This window comes from Harpia harpyja, chromosome 2 (genome assembly GCF_026419915.1).
Source record: "Harpia harpyja isolate bHarHar1 chromosome 2, bHarHar1 primary haplotype, whole genome shotgun sequence".
NCBI classification, from domain to species: Eukaryota; Metazoa; Chordata; class Aves; order Accipitriformes; family Accipitridae; genus Harpia; species Harpia harpyja.
The window spans coordinates 5,943,705-5,957,759 of NC_068941.1; the positions used below are offsets into that span (position 1 = coordinate 5,943,705).

The window sequence follows — 14,055 nt, forward strand, 5'->3', positions numbered from 1 at the left end:
AGATTGGTGGGGAGATCAGGGAGCTGTCATAGGAAACATCTTTCTCATTTTTTTTTTTTAAGCATGTACTTTCCTGCCATTGTGAAAGTATAGCTGAATGTATATTCTGTGTGGAGCTATAATAAGTGGTACTACACCTGTTTAATTCGTGGTGTGTGATTACTCTCTCCTTCTAAACAGCTCTGTGTACAACCCTATCGTATGACATCTTTACTGCTTAGTGTTCCAAGTTTGTGACTTCCAGGCCTGGTAGCCAACAGTCATGAGTGTGTACTGTGAATTTCCTTTTCTCCAAGAAGAGTGGACTTCTGTAGTAACCTTAGTGCTTTTAGAAAATAAGTTAACGCATGTGTTCTACAAGGGCTGTTATTTGCTTATCTTACACAAGAAAATGCTAGGCAGGCAGCGGGCAGGAGAGAGCTGCTGCTATCCCTGGGACAAGGTGTGGGTGAGAGAGTGCTACCACTGTTTGCAGGTGTGGTTGCTGTTCCAGCAGGCATGCTGATGCAAAGTGGCTTCCATAGTTTTTTAGATCAATTATTTTGTGACTGGCTTTGACCCCAAGAAGAAAACCAGGTGCAGGCAAACAAATAGGAAGAAGCAGGAGTAGGGTTGGGCATCTCTTTCTCCAGGGATCTGGAACGCATTAAAACAACAGAGTACAAAAGTCAAGAATGTGATATGAAGGTCTGGAGAGAAGCATTTTTCTTTCGTGGTCACTGAAAAGTTTAGACTTCCGTGTGGTGACTTTTAGCTACTGTATGGCATTGCATTGATGTGGTTGTCTGAAGCGTTACCCCAGTTTCTTTGAATTTTAACCTTTGCTTTTATCAGACAGCAGCTGCCTTTTTAATCTATTTTAGCAATTTCAGTGCATAACTGAATTGTCTTTTTTTTTTTTTTTTTTAACAAGTTGCCCTTTGAACACTGACTGTCCTGTCTCTGCCTCCTATAACAGAGCATCCTTTTGTGTGAAACTAACTTAGAGGAGGACCGTGTAGCTGCCCTGCTAGTCCATTGTGTGAGCCAAGTGATGAGGTCACTGGTATTTCCACCTGAGTCATGAGTCCTGTGATCCATGGGGGAGTAGCTTTAAGGTTTTTGGGAACAGGTGGTGGCAGGCAGATCACAGGCTGGATAATTTGGCCTGGTGGCTTGATCTGGCCTGCAGGTTAGATTTGTGAACATTCAGTTTTAAGCTCTTCATCAAATATTTAGAACTTGCAAAGATAAAACAGTGGGTTTTAATCAAGAGAAGGAAAAACATAAAATTACAGTCAAATACAAAAGTATGAACTATAATGTTTGCTGGGGGGGTATCTTTTACTAGTTTTGAATGCTTGGTGAGGTTACATAGCCTTTTCTATGACTGAAGCTTTCCATGAGCATCCAGTCACATGCACAGAGGGTAGTGCAATCTGCTTTCCCTCATTACTTGAGTACAACAGAGGTATTCTTACAAGATGTGACTCTTTCATTTCCATGTGGCTTAGGATGTCTTGTTTGTCATGATTTCTCTTAAAAATTTAATTCCCAATTCCCAAACAACTGTTTTCCTGTCTTTCCAGTCTGTTCCTGTGGCATCTTGGCTCTTACCTTTATAGATGCTCCTTATTTTTCTGCATGCTGTTCCACCTGCATTACATCCAGTGTCTCACACCTCTCCCAACTTTAACCCAACCCAGTCTTTTTTTTTTTTCCTTTACATTGCTACAAAGGTAAATACTTCCTTCCAAACTCTTCAGGTCATCTTTTCCCTGTTTGTGGTTGCTTGATGTTGCATTTGCAGGAAGTTACATGGTCAGTTTCTGCATTCCGTGCTAAATAAATGGAATAGGAACTACTGCCTGTGAGCAGGTATCCAATGTGTATGAGCTAGGTCTGGTCTCTACTACCTCAGTTAACTGCATTTGCTGTTACCCAACAGCTTGGAGCACAAACAAAACCCATTTTTTTCCCCCTGATACCACAAAGTTCTTGTTTTCTGGGTGGTTTCTTCTACTGGGATCTGCTACTTGAGCCTAATTGTTTTAGCCCTCTTGTATGTTATGTTCTGTGATTGCCACTCTGAAATCGTAACAGCGTTAAAATCTTGAGTGCAAATATTCTAGCACTTGTGTGTGAATACAGTGAAAGAAAGTGTGAAATAGTTGCAGTAACATTGAAGAGGATAGAGAACATTGATTCAGGACCGACTTTTTGTTAAATGTAAGCTATTATAATGCTGTGAATGTTCCTGGAAGTAAGACAGCTGAGGTTATAGATATTCTGCATATAATGATCATAAAATGGGAGCTTGGTTTATCTGTGGTTTACAGGTAAGTGGCCCTTTACTTCGGGAAGTTGTTCAGGGTTGAGATAAACGCCTGTTAAATGAGCTGTGTGTCAGCTGCAGTAATGCTTCTGTTCCTGGTTTCTGATGCAGTTGTCAGTATATTCTTTGGAAAATGGACAAAAACTTGGGAAGTTCAGGGGGACTGCATCTAACTAAATCTTTGCAACGTTGGGGAACCTGGATAGATTACACGAGTGTTTAAGATGGTCGTCTAATCTGGTAGTAGAAGCGCTGAGTGTTTTCTTAGTTTATGCCACTGTTAACACTGTGGCCAACCTCCTTAATACAAAAAACCCTTAGCATAGGCTAAAGAGCAGTTTTTTTCTACAACCTTGTATGAAAAATGTTGAGCAAAGGGGAGAGCAGCAAGGGTCAAAAAAATTAAGCCATTTTAAGAGATTAGGATAAACTTACTTATGACAACCTAACTTGTCTAACTTAAAGCGCACAAAGCACTCGGAATTCCATTGTACAGAACAAACTTCCATCTCTGAGAAAATGGCCCAAAGCTTAGATGCTTTGAAGAAAATATTTTCAAGAGCACCCTTTTTCAATTAAGAAAGCTCACATGAAGTTTACCCAGCTGATGTTCCTGCAGCATCTGCTTGTACATTATGCACAGGATTAATGTATAAAAGTTGTAGTCAGTGTGGCAGTTTTTATTGTATACATGTACATCATCAGACTCATTGAACAAAAATTAGAATGGTATAACATAAAGACAATTTCATTTTATGTTAGAAACTGAAAAGGCATGCTCTCTGCATGAAAATGGTAGTGCAACATTTTAAAATCTAAGAAAGCATCCTATTAAAAGATCAAAACTAATGAACTACTGTACTAAATCTAAATGTTTACTACATTTAGTATGCAGACTTGATTGCCCCCCCAGTATCATATTTCTGTGGTGCAACTTCTAAAAGAAAATTATTTCCCCTGTACACAACATATGTATTGCACTATATAGCCTACTTCACCACAAGTCTCAAAATAATGGGTCTTGTAAAGCAAAGCTTTGATGGTACAAGGAGATACATTTTGACAGATTTACTTCCCCTTTCCTTTCAGTAAAAGGGCTATGTATAAGTAAAAATGTACATGGCTTTAAAGTTCACTAGCAGAGTGTTTCAAATAGGTCTAACAGCAGGTGGTCACAGTACTATGATTTTTGACATGTTTTTAAATAAAACATTTCACACTATTTCAAATAGTGTGGAATTACAGAAAGCTAAAATATATTAAAGCACCTTGTGTACTAGTTTAGCACCAGTTCCAACAAGATAATTAAACCACTCATGACCCTTGAAAACTTAAGTTTGAGGTCAGAGAGAAATAAGGGCCAAGTCTTAAATCACATGGGCTTCTGTAATATCATCGCCACTTTTGTATGCAGATTGAGTTGTCTTGGATATTTGTTACAACACCAGAGAGATACAACCATACAGAAATGAATGATTGCTCACTTACAACATGAAAACAAGCATCACACTTTGTTCACAAAAGGCCACACAACCCTGTCGTAGGCAGAGTGTGGGGATACAAAACACAGGAAGACAGTCACTGGTAGTCACAGGTTGCACAATCACCATGTGGTGACACACATCTGCCACACTTGTCACACTGGAGTGTTTCATGGCCCACAGAGCTTTCGTTTCTTTTTAAGAAGCATGTTTGTTAATGTAATACGTAGAGCACACTTGCAGATAGAATGGCCTTTGACAGGGATCACAGAGGTAGCACTGAACTTTCCTGTCTCCCTCTGGACTGTAGTTAGTCACAGATATTTCAGAACCGATACCCCCTAGTGTTGCACTAAGATGGTGATTACTTCCTGTGTTCTGTGTGGCAAGTTCAATAGGGTGGCCCCTTCTGAAGGGATAGTAAGTTGGTTTATATTTGTCTTGTACATCAAGAGTAACTTTTTATCAGCGCATTTTTGTAATAGACCATTAAGGTTTTCATAGCATGGGGAACAGTTTCTGTAAAAGGAATTAAATGGAATCAAAATATGTCAGTACTTGAGAAGTCACTGAAAACTATATAACTCTCACCTTTCCTGTAAGACCAGTCTGAACCAGTGTTGCAACTAAGCAGGAAAGAGTTGTCTGTCTAAATATTATCTTGTAGAAAATAGTAGTTTAAGACTTTATAGACCTTTTCAGACAGGTTTTGGCTCAACATCTCCAGTATTTGCATCGCACATACTTAGAACTTTCTCTTGTAGGATTGACAGAGGTTCTTAGTATTACTTGAGTAAAGCCCCTCCAAAACCAGCAATGAGAGAATTGGGATGTTTGTTAGTCTGATACTGTACTGACAGCTAGTGGTAAATAGGAAAAGTAAATTCTCTTCAAAATGCTGTATGTCCTAAAAATTATGAATTTCAGAAAGAAGACAAATGATATTTATCTAAAGGAAAGAAAATAAGAGGTCATTTGCTTTCGATCTAGCTCTTGCAGCTGTGCAGAATGTTTGCAGGGAAACTAGCTTCCAGTGTACTACCTATTTTACTTGGGAATGTACTTTATGCACACTAAGCTGTGAGAACATTTGTCAGAATAGCTGGGCATCTGATTATTGACAATTATCTTCCTTCTAACTTTTAATACATGCTCGGAATGACTTACCAAGAAATCAACCTGCTAATGGTCTCAGCTAGTGAAACATGAGTCAAAATTAGAGGCCTGAGTGTAAGATCACAGGAATAATAGGAAAACAGTTAAGAGCTGATTAAATAAACTAGACTGAAGGTTAATTTTGAGATTTGTAACTAATTCTAGAGAAGCTTGCAGCTACTACAGTCTTCCTATGGGCAGTGAATCCCACAGTGAACTCTCCAGCTGTGCTGCTCCAATGTTACTCTAAGCTGGCTATCACCTTTCCCCTATCGTAGATACATGGTAACTTGTTCGTGGAATATATAAACTTCCTTACCAGGGAGGGATTTTGTTTGGATAGTAATCCCTAACGGGAAAGGTTGTGTGTATACAGCTTGGATTTAACAAAAAGAAAAACACATGAATCGGGAAAACGGGTCTGTTTCCACCCACTGTGGGCCCCAGCTGTGCACTGTCTGTGCTCTTCAAGTTGTCCTGCCTCAAACTTTATTAACAAAGTTTCTTTTTCATTACAGACATTCATAGTTTGGTCACACTTTTTATCCAGGGTACAAAAGATGATACTTTTGTGTAGACACCTGGAGAATCTTTCACTCCACAGCCGTAGCCCCAGGAGGTCACACCATACACAACCCAGCTTTCCCCTGGACGTTCACACATCAGTGGTCCGCCACTGTCTCCTTGACAACTATCAACACGTTTCTGTTCCTGGATGTTTCCAGCACAGAGCATTCTTCCTGTGAATCTTCTTTTGTAACGCTCTTCACATACCCTCTTGGGAAGTAAGGGGATGGCAGCCTGTTGTAATGTTCTTGAATAAGCCCTTCCTAAAAAGAGGACCCAAATTATTGTCTCATTATGATGATTGGTCTTGGAAACATAAATGTGATTTAATCCAATTTTTGCTGTCAGTCCTTCAGACTGTTTTATCATTAAGTAAAATGACTGAAAACAAGACTAAATACTGAAAAAATCTACTGTCCATTAAATGTAATATTAAAATACTATATTGTTACTGTAAATATGGAATATAGATGCTTTTTTAAAAAAAAAAAAAAAGCTTCAAATTTAAGATGTAGTTTTACTCCATGTGTTCACTGGATCTTTCCAAGGCTGGAGTTTGTTTTGTTCCGAACACACTTTGTGTCTTATACAAGAATATATGCCTCAATACTTAAATGGGGAAGCTATTTTTGAGTGCCTTGAGCAGTAGAGACTAAAGCTGTGGAAATACTTCATTTCTAGGTCACCAGTTCAAATCTAGTCTAGCTCAGCCTCATAGGTCCTGCATCCTCTGTTGGCTTCCAAGCAGAGCAGCCAGCCAGCCATCACACTTATGCCCTGTAAGTACATGCAAGCTTGCTTGTCGCCTCAACTGAGGAGCTAACGTTACTGAGCCCAAGTGTATTCTGGTAGAGATCGGCAGTGTCATTTGAATCTTTCACAATCCTGGTAACTTCTATGTACCAGAGTACTAATGGACTCCCGACCAAAAGGAATCTTCATTTTGTGGGGGTGACCAGAACCTGTCCTTTGGTTTTCTTTATCTGTAGTGAATCCTGCATCGTATAGGCAGTGCTCTGTTTATAAAATGTCAGGATTTAAATCATTTGGCCTTTTTCTATAGCTTGCACCTCTTTTTCAGTTGGAAACATGGGAAATAAAAGCCAATGTTGGGGTTTTTTTTTAAAGTAAAATCTTAATACTTGTAAAGTAATTATGATTCATATAGCAAATGTGAAATTTCAACTGAAGTACTGCAATGATGTAATTTCTTACCGTAATTAAAGCCAATTATTGCAGTGGTTAATGTTTCCTTAAATAGATGTCCTAAGTAAACAGTATTGCAGAACTTTCAGTGAATTGTGTAAAAAGTTAGACAGAGCTAGGCAATGAATTAGCAATTGTTTTTAGCAAAAAAACCCCACCCTACAAGTCCATCTTCTTTATTGTAGTACAGTGACCCAGACATCTGTGCACACAGATTAATGCACATAAAGAGAAAGAACTGATATTTGGCCTTGCCACCTTGTCTGCTTGCCAGTTTGAATGAGTCAGTGGAACAAAGGCTCAAGTGTGGTTGCTGTCTTGCACTGTATTCAGCACCATAAAAACATGAAAGTAAAACATGTTATTAATTTGTAAAACATTTAAAGGACAAAGACCTTTGAAGAGGTCCTTGTACTAACCTAAAAAGTGACTAGATAGTTTGTTCCAGAAGCCTGGATTGCAGGTTGCATTGTGGCTCTCATAGATTTTGGCAAGATGTTCTCTTATTTAAATCTAACTGCTGATTGAAAACGTTAGTGGTATGAAGAGAGACTAAAAATGTTACTTGAAATTCTATTATGTATATATTTTCTATACATTTTTCTATTGAAGTAGTGTAATTTAAAGAACCTTTCTCAAATATTCATTGTACTTACCTTAAAAACCTTAAATACATTAGAGCTGTTAGTTATGTTCTGAGGCAGGGGGTGATAAGCTGCTGCGCAGGGTGTGCCTGGCAACAAATAAGTTTTCATTCATGCTTGTCAATCTTAATGAGGCCATTTTACTGACTGGTTCTGTGATTTAGAATGCCATGGTTCATCACCACTTCTCAAACACAAACTAAGCTCAGTAAACAAAGTGTTGTCATTCCTGTTTAAGGATCAGGAGAGAAAATATCCCCCTACATAAAAAGAGTAAAATTGTTCCGTTTCGAGCATTTTCTTATTTTAAGTATTTGAGATTTTTTTTTCTTTTTTTTAAATAGCCTCAGGTAATGAGATCAGTGGGTAGAAATCATTAAAACATTTTTACCTGTGTCACCCCATCCAGTGATGTAACAGTTGGGAGCAGTTTTCTGTGGTCTCTCTCTCCTTAACGGCAAACAAGCAGGCAAGACATGGGTACTGAATCTGGCACACTGTTCCTCTGGCCCCTGTAGCCTCACCAACGCAATGTCGTAGTCGCTGCTGTCAGGCCTGTACTCCTTATGCATCACAATCTGTTGGACTCCAATTTCTTCCTCGTACTCTTCTGGTACCAGTGTGTGATAGTCTCCAACTCGCACAGCATAGTTCCGAGTGTTGTTGCCATACCTGATTGAGGTGAAAACAAACAGGGCTGGCTCATGCAAAGTCAGATCCTAAGCATGCAAACAGATTTGATCTGGGTCTTTGTTGCTCATATAAATAATGATACCAAAAATTTTTTTTTAAAGGGCAAAAATGCTTTCTTGGATGTTTAGATTGACATTCAAGTGTATCCTAAATAATATCAAAAAACTTTTCCTAAAGTTTCAGGTTGGGCTATGTTCCTTTTTGTATATTTTCATAGGCAAGGTTTCTTACGGCAATCTGCCATGACTGGCACTTATTTCAAAGGTGCAAGCAAGGTGTGCATTATAAACGTATTTAGTAAGGGTAACACAAATTGCCAGTAATTATAATGAAAACCTGAGTACTAACATCATTGTGATGCTCCATATAATAACTGAAATGAAAACAGTGTTCAAGTTTGCTTTGTAGGTTGCTTGAGAAACTCTAGAGGCTTAGATAACTTGATAAAAACCTCTTACATTAACTAAAGTTATAATAAGGAAAACAAAGCATATGTGCATCACGAGCACCTATTGTCAAAGTGGCAGAAGGCCTGTAAATCCTAGACTTGTTTTGCATCTAATATGACCCCAATTTCTTTCACATCATAGACTAAATGGTAAATACCTTGGAGATGACTACTGCGGCTGAAATAACACTGTGCATGCCTTTGGAGATTTTTGGATTACAGGACACACAGCCCTTCTCAGGAAAATGAAAACAAGGCAGCACTGTTGGGTACATATATTTATTTTAAAATCTGGCTGAGCTAACCAAAATATTTTTTCCTTTGACTTCTCCCTTTCCCTCATAGCCTTCAACAGGAAATTTGTAATACATGTGCAGAAAATACCCTACAGTGTTCCATCACCTTCTAACCTATACTTGTTCTTTTTATACCCTCCAGCAATGTGCTGATCTCCATAGCTTGCTAAAGCTTGCTTGAGGAGCAGCAGACAAAGCAGAAACATTACAGGTTTCTTCTGCACAATATATAGCTGTGCCACTGAGTATTTCTTCTAATTGTGGGTTGCATTCCTGGTTGCCTGCAAAGCTTGCTTTGTCACATTCTGCACATCTCCTTCGGGTCTTCTACGAGCAAAATTTCACTTCTAGGCTTGTAAGGAGAGTGAATTGCAGGCTATGACCAAACATCTGTTCATCTGAAGATGACCTTCTATATAGGAAAAATGAAGTAACTTGTCTAGCACAAAACTTCTTCCAGGTCCTCCTCTGTAGTAGTCTGTGTGAAATCCTCTCCAGATACTGTATTTTCCTTGTGACTGGAAATCAAAATTCTATAGCAGCTGGAAGTGAAGAGATGCAACCGATGCAGACTTTTTAACGTTTACAGAGGTGTTAAAAAAGTATTCATCCTGATTTTAGTCTCAGAGGGAGAACTGAGAAAAATTAAATTGTGTATTCTACCAAATACATTACTTATTTCCTCCCTGAAAAAAATAGCTCAAGAGCTTTTTTAATTTGTGGATTCTTTTTTTTGTGGATATTTATCTCAAAGATATTTAAGAAAAAACCCTCTATTTGTATGTGTCACACTACTAATCTTTCTGTTTTGACCACAAAAGTGCTAGTACTTTATAGTACTTTATAACTTATCACTGAATCCATTTTCATTAGGAATTTTCTATTAAGAAATGAGAGCATGAATAGGAAAAGAACATCAGAAAAGGCAGAAGCATGAATCCTGGCTTTCCAGGCATTCTGACTCCAGTCCCTTGAAGTTTCTAGAATAGAAGTATTTCTTTGTAAGCTTTTTTAAAAAACAAATACTTGAATCTTTCTTGCACTAGATCTCACGTTCTCATTTCTAGATCATCTTGTGTGGTTTTGCCAGTTTTAAAAGCCCACTAAGACTTCATAGTTGATTCTTTTCCTGATAAAATAAATGGCAAAATTCCATGGAACTAGGCTTGGCACCTGATATATTGCTTTTATTTTTGTTGCCTTTAAGGAGATTCTTCAGAGGAAGAATGGCTGTTGGGTCTTAATTAGTTTCTGGAGTTATATATATCCATCTGTATTTAGCCATCTGAATTATTACATCAGTGAAATCCTAAATTCTGCATCCCTATAGATTGTCAAATCCTTGTCATCTGCTGCCTGCCAAGAATTTCTGCTCTGACACTGATGAATCCCCTCCTATTGCCGTGCATCTTACATCAGAAAAGGCTAATCTTACTATACTTTGCCGAGACACTTAGTATACTATTATCAGTCTAAACTTCTATTATTGTTACTCTGACCTATGATGTGGGAGCCAGTGAAAGTATAATCTGGGACTGGCTAGAAAATAGTGGGGGTTTTTACAGCAGTGCTGTGATCCGATCTGTGACCTTGGGTGAGGTTTTTGGTTTGGTTTGGTTTGGGTTTGTTTTGTTTTTTCTTCTGCCATCTATTTGGCTTTCCTTAATACAGCAAGGGTTAAGGCTACACACATCTTCAGTACATTAAAATACTATATAGTACAGCCATTACTTAACACAGCTTTCTTCTAGTATTATTTCTGTGAAAGTGACTTTTTTATGAATGAGTTGTGCATCTTTACAATAAAATGCATCGTACATTTCAGTACCGGTTTGTACTGAATAGGTTTTATGTATTTGCTCACTATTGCTTCTGGAAATTTTCAGAAACTATAATTCAGAGTTTAATTTAGCATGTTTACATATAGACAGACTTGAAAGCAAATTTTCCTGGCTCATGTGCAAAAATTTCCAGTAATGCTTTGGCAAAACCATAGCGTTCAAAGTTAGAAACGTGTTTTTATATAAATACACAAATTAGGGGGGGAAGTATTTTTCTGTTCCTCTAGTTATGGAAAATATTAGTAGGGAAATGAATTTGATTCCTGTGTTCTGCAAAAAGTTGCATCTGCAGTTGAGTATTTATATATATTAAATGGTCATTTGTCTCTTCACATGGAGGCTATATAACCTCATAGGTAGTGTATTTCCTAGAACTACCGTTTAAAGATTTCTGAATTGGTTGCAGCAAGAGAAACTACCAAATCAAGGGCCAGTGTATTGATCACTTTGGCCATCTTTTTCATGGAAGTGCGCACAATGTTGATTGTTTGACAGAAAGCGTGCTACTATGCTATATAAAGCAGTTTGAATACACTATGAAAACCAAACTGACAGACGCTGGTAGCTCATTTTATTGTGTAAGCTAATCGATGCATTGGTCCTCTGTGAAACTTGTGAAACAGAGGAATAAAACATGTTTTACACACTGACATTGCAACTCCTATGCCTGTCTCCAAAGTGGACAAGGTCAGTGTAGAGGCAGGTAGCTGAATGGTCAGGGTGTGCAGTATCAAATGGTCTTTCACTTTTACAAAATCTATTTACAGAATAGATGTAATACTCAGAACATAAAGAGTGTAGTAACACTGCGGTGGGTTATACAGCCAAGTACATACTTCTCTGATGTCTTGCCCAGGCTGAGATTACAAACAGTCTTGGCTGATGCATTAGCCAGCTTTGTAGGATCTGTTTTCCTCAGAGTAAATTAGAAAAGGAAGCTGATACGGAAAGTACTTTAGTTACTATTGCAGTAAAATGGCTTTATTATTTTCATTTGAATTATTCTAACTTATATGCAAAACTCCCACTAAAGTAAATGGAAGAGTTGTTTTTGTTACTGACATCTCGGATATATTTTTCTGCTCAAATTCCGTAACTGCATGATGATGTTCCACTTAAGAATCTAAATGATACAGCAACCGAGCCCAATAAGTTAAGTAAAATTATACTGTTTCCTTTGCCAGTTAAGCAATATTAAATAGTTTAATAATTTTTGCTACAGCTATTGTTTACAACTGTTGATCTCATTGCCTTTAAAAGCTATCATACATAGGATTCTGTACCCTAGAATATATTGCTAGATATGATCTTTGAATGTTTGAAAGTAGTATTTTAACAATTTTTGGTACACATCTGAGTGTCATATTGGAATACAAATGTACAAGGTCATTAGCATTAAATATATATTTGCCTGACATAATCTGCCAAAAACATTTCCAAAAGGTCACTGAAAATACTCTCATAATTTATAGATACACTTTTGGCTCTGTGCAGCAAACCACATATTAGCGCTATGCTGATAGTTTCTGGATTATGAAAGCTTTTTTGCCTTAGTTAAGTATTTGCTCATCTAAGTTAACCACTGTGTACAATGAAATATAGGTTTTGTATATGTAAACAAATACAATCGCAGTACTTTGCAGATGTGTATTATCAGTGGTGCAATGGAAATCTGGCTCTCAAGTAGAGAAAGGTAATTTTACATGGTATAAATCTTTCTTCTTTTTTTTTAAAATATAACGTGTGCCTCCGCATTTGAGTTTATAGGCCTTGTCCACAACATCAATTACAGGATTTACCATATATTCTATCCATTATCTTTAATGTAGTTTGAAGGGGGGAAGGGGTTGTTTGTTTTGATTTTTTTTTTTTTTTGAAACCTCATGGAAGTCACAGTACTAGAGACTCACAGATGTATTAGTTGTTTGTAATTTAGATGAGAAATGAACACACTTCCTTCCTAAACTGATTTAATAATCAAAGGAACTTGGTTTTTAATTGTTTATTTTGATTCATAAGCCTAAGCATGAAGGAAAGATTTTTATGACTAGTGATAACGAGCGCTCTCCTGTCAGCCATATATGAGAGAGTATAGTAGAAAACTTGCTGCTTCCATTTAATGTTACATCCTTGATTTTGACAAAAGGAACAATGTTTCCTGTAATAGATTCCTGTTCCTGTTTTTCTGTGTTATGGATGATGGTAATTTATAGCAGAATAAGGAAGAAAGGACATCCAGGAAAGCTTAATTAAAAGGACTGGTTTTAAACGTTTAATGGAATGAGAAGTGCTGCTTCTCATGCAAATGTGTTAAACTTTAATAGCTACAAGGCTTCTAGCGAGAAGCTTCATGAGGAGTCTTTGCACAGATTTACTATATTTCTGTGCATATTCACACACATAAGGCTTTCTTAAACTGATTTTTTCATCTACAGGCAATTCTGTTTCTTCCCCTGTAGTAGTTGGAATTTGCCAAATGTGGAAATACTGTAATAGAGCATCAGTACATAAAAAAGGCAAAGTAGTCTAGCTCAGGAGTGCCCAGTCTTCCACACCTAAAAGTCACCTATGAAATGGCAGAGGATCACCACACACACATCGCATTTGAAGAGTGGAGGCAGAGGAGGAGTCTGGAAGTGCTTCATGGGTAGGATATGATGTTGCTTTCAGGGTATTACCCTTCCGTTGGATGGCTGGGCTAGGCATGCCTTCAAGCTTTAGTGCAGCCTGGCAATGCTGATCTTAGCACCTCCTGGAAGGTTTATTTCCCAGCCAACTGGAAGATGGATTAGTAGTCAGCCACCATGCTAATATCATCCTGCTGCCAGTCAAGTAATGTACTGACATTGAAGGCACACCTGAATTCATTTCACCATTCATGCTAAATTTGAGGAAACTGAATTTTAATTCTGGTGTCTACTTTGGTTTCTGGTGTCTTCCTAGGCATCTGGTTCCACTGTGCCTCAGGGTCCCTCGTTCTCAAAACAAAATTACCGGGACCATGTTGAAGTATACGTGGGCATTCAGGAATGCCTAAAGAAGCACTTAAATAATTTGAGTTATATTATTAGAACAGTACAATGTTCAAGAAACAGAGTATTTCCTAAAATGACATCATGGTCATTATAATTTCCTTTTTTTTTCCTATGCCTCATATTTCTAATTCTCCAAAGTTAATATTTTTTTACGTATAGACCTGCAAATTCCCTATAGCTGTCAGAACCACTCAGGACAAAACTTCCTAATAAGATGGGTGGGTTATAAAAGGAAAAATAGCTTCAAACAATTTTTGATCTTAAATTACGTGTCTGTGAAATTACAGAAACCAGTAATGCTGCTATACTACTGGCAAACAATTCTATCATCATGCATAAAATTGTATTTAATTTTTATCCATGGTACAGATGAGC

General features: G+C 37.6%; 1 protein-coding gene and 1 long non-coding RNA gene across 3 annotated transcripts in view; one reads left to right on the top strand and one right to left on the bottom strand.

Moving 5' to 3' along the window:
- LOC128154043 (uncharacterized) overlaps positions 1–14,055 on the top strand; it is a 48,942-nt gene that overhangs the window by 2,713 nt on the left and 32,174 nt on the right. The window lies entirely within an intron of this gene.
- Positions 2,974–14,055, bottom strand: part of PRSS12 (serine protease 12) — a 46,608-nt gene continuing 35,526 nt past the window's right edge. The window contains exons 12-13 of the mRNA XM_052814066.1: positions 7,759–8,039; positions 2,974–5,780 (exon numbers count right to left, since the gene is read on the bottom strand). Of these exons, the coding sequence (XP_052670026.1) occupies positions 5,473–5,780; positions 7,759–8,039 (589 nt within the window). The 3' untranslated portion in view covers positions 2,974–5,472. The remainder of the gene's footprint in view (positions 5,781–7,758; positions 8,040–14,055) is intronic.